Here is a 1,086-nt window from a genome sequence, read left to right on the forward strand (position 1 = left end):
TGGGTTTTTGTTTTTTGGTTTTGAGGGTTTTTTTAATGGCAGATGCACTTGGCAGTATCTGTGACCTTGAGTTGTACATGTGAGCAAGCAAGAGCGCCCAGTCCTGCAAGGCTCTTTATGCATTCCAAGAGAGCTCAGAGAGGGGTGTCTCAAGGAAGGCTGAAGCATGATGTGCATACCAAGTCAAGTGCTTCATGATTTATTTATAGGGAAAAGTGGCATAAAAATTTGCTGAAGGGGAAAGAAAAATTAAGAACCTGGCTTACCTTGTCAGTGTAGACGAAGAACAGAATCACAACAGTAAGCTCCAACAGAAATACAATTAACAGCATGATAAAAAACTGTCAAGAGAAGAAGGGACAGGGGAAAAAACAAAAAGCAAAAACCATCAACATCTATTTCAGCTTTTTTCTGGATGCACGGTAAGTACATTCAGCAGATCATGCAGAATGGGGGGTGAGAGGCATACAGGCAGCAAGATGGCACGCGACACTCAGCAACTGAAAAAGCAGTTAAAGGACTTGTCAGGAAACGTAACAGCATCCAGGCATATGTATGGCTCATTTATATAACTGATTTCAGTAGTACAGCATAAAACCCCACAAAGATCTGTCCACCCAGCAGACCAGTGCTCTATTTGACAGCAACCCTTGAGGACTCTTCCCAGGGTAGGTTTTCTTTATTTTTTTTTTTCCCCATCGGATCTTTCCAATTAACAAGATATCAGCAAAATGCACAGCTTAGACTTCCCATTGCAAGAGAAGGTAGTCCGGTCCATAAACCATGAAGTCATAGCTCCTTTCAAGGGGAATTGTGGGAGAAGGGAAAGGCACAGCAAAAAGCTCATACATCAAGTTAGCTTTACGAGCAGTTTTGGGTAGCTACACAAATCACCCACTGGTTTCAATTGAAAGGCTAATTTGTACTGAAGACATCAAAGCAGTCAGTCCATCTCTTTTTCTCCTCATAAGCCAGGGAACTGTCTAAAACACAGTAGTCAAAAGCTCAAAGGAGTGGATAAAATACTTTTAACACAGGGATTTCAGGTAGATTCTCTAAAGCCCTCAGCTCTGATTGACTTCAGCA

The 1,086-nt window shown here is 41.9% G+C and overlaps 1 protein-coding gene across 1 annotated transcript in view; it reads right to left on the minus strand.

Moving 5' to 3' along the window:
• Positions 1-266: 266 nt before the first annotated feature.
• LOC104621649 (tetraspanin-4-like) overlaps positions 267-1,086 on the minus strand; it is a gene marked incomplete at its 3' end in the record, with an annotated part of 20,089 nt that continues 19,269 nt past the window's right edge. Inside the window, exon 3 of the mRNA XM_010288185.1 lies at positions 267-341. Coding sequence (XP_010286487.1) covers positions 267-341 — 75 coding nt within the window. The remainder of the gene's footprint in view (positions 342-1,086) is intronic.

Source organism: Phaethon lepturus, unplaced genomic scaffold (genome assembly GCF_000687285.1).
Source record: "Phaethon lepturus isolate BGI_N335 unplaced genomic scaffold, ASM68728v1 scaffold17465, whole genome shotgun sequence".
Classification (NCBI taxonomy): Eukaryota; Metazoa; Chordata; class Aves; order Phaethontiformes; family Phaethontidae; genus Phaethon; species Phaethon lepturus.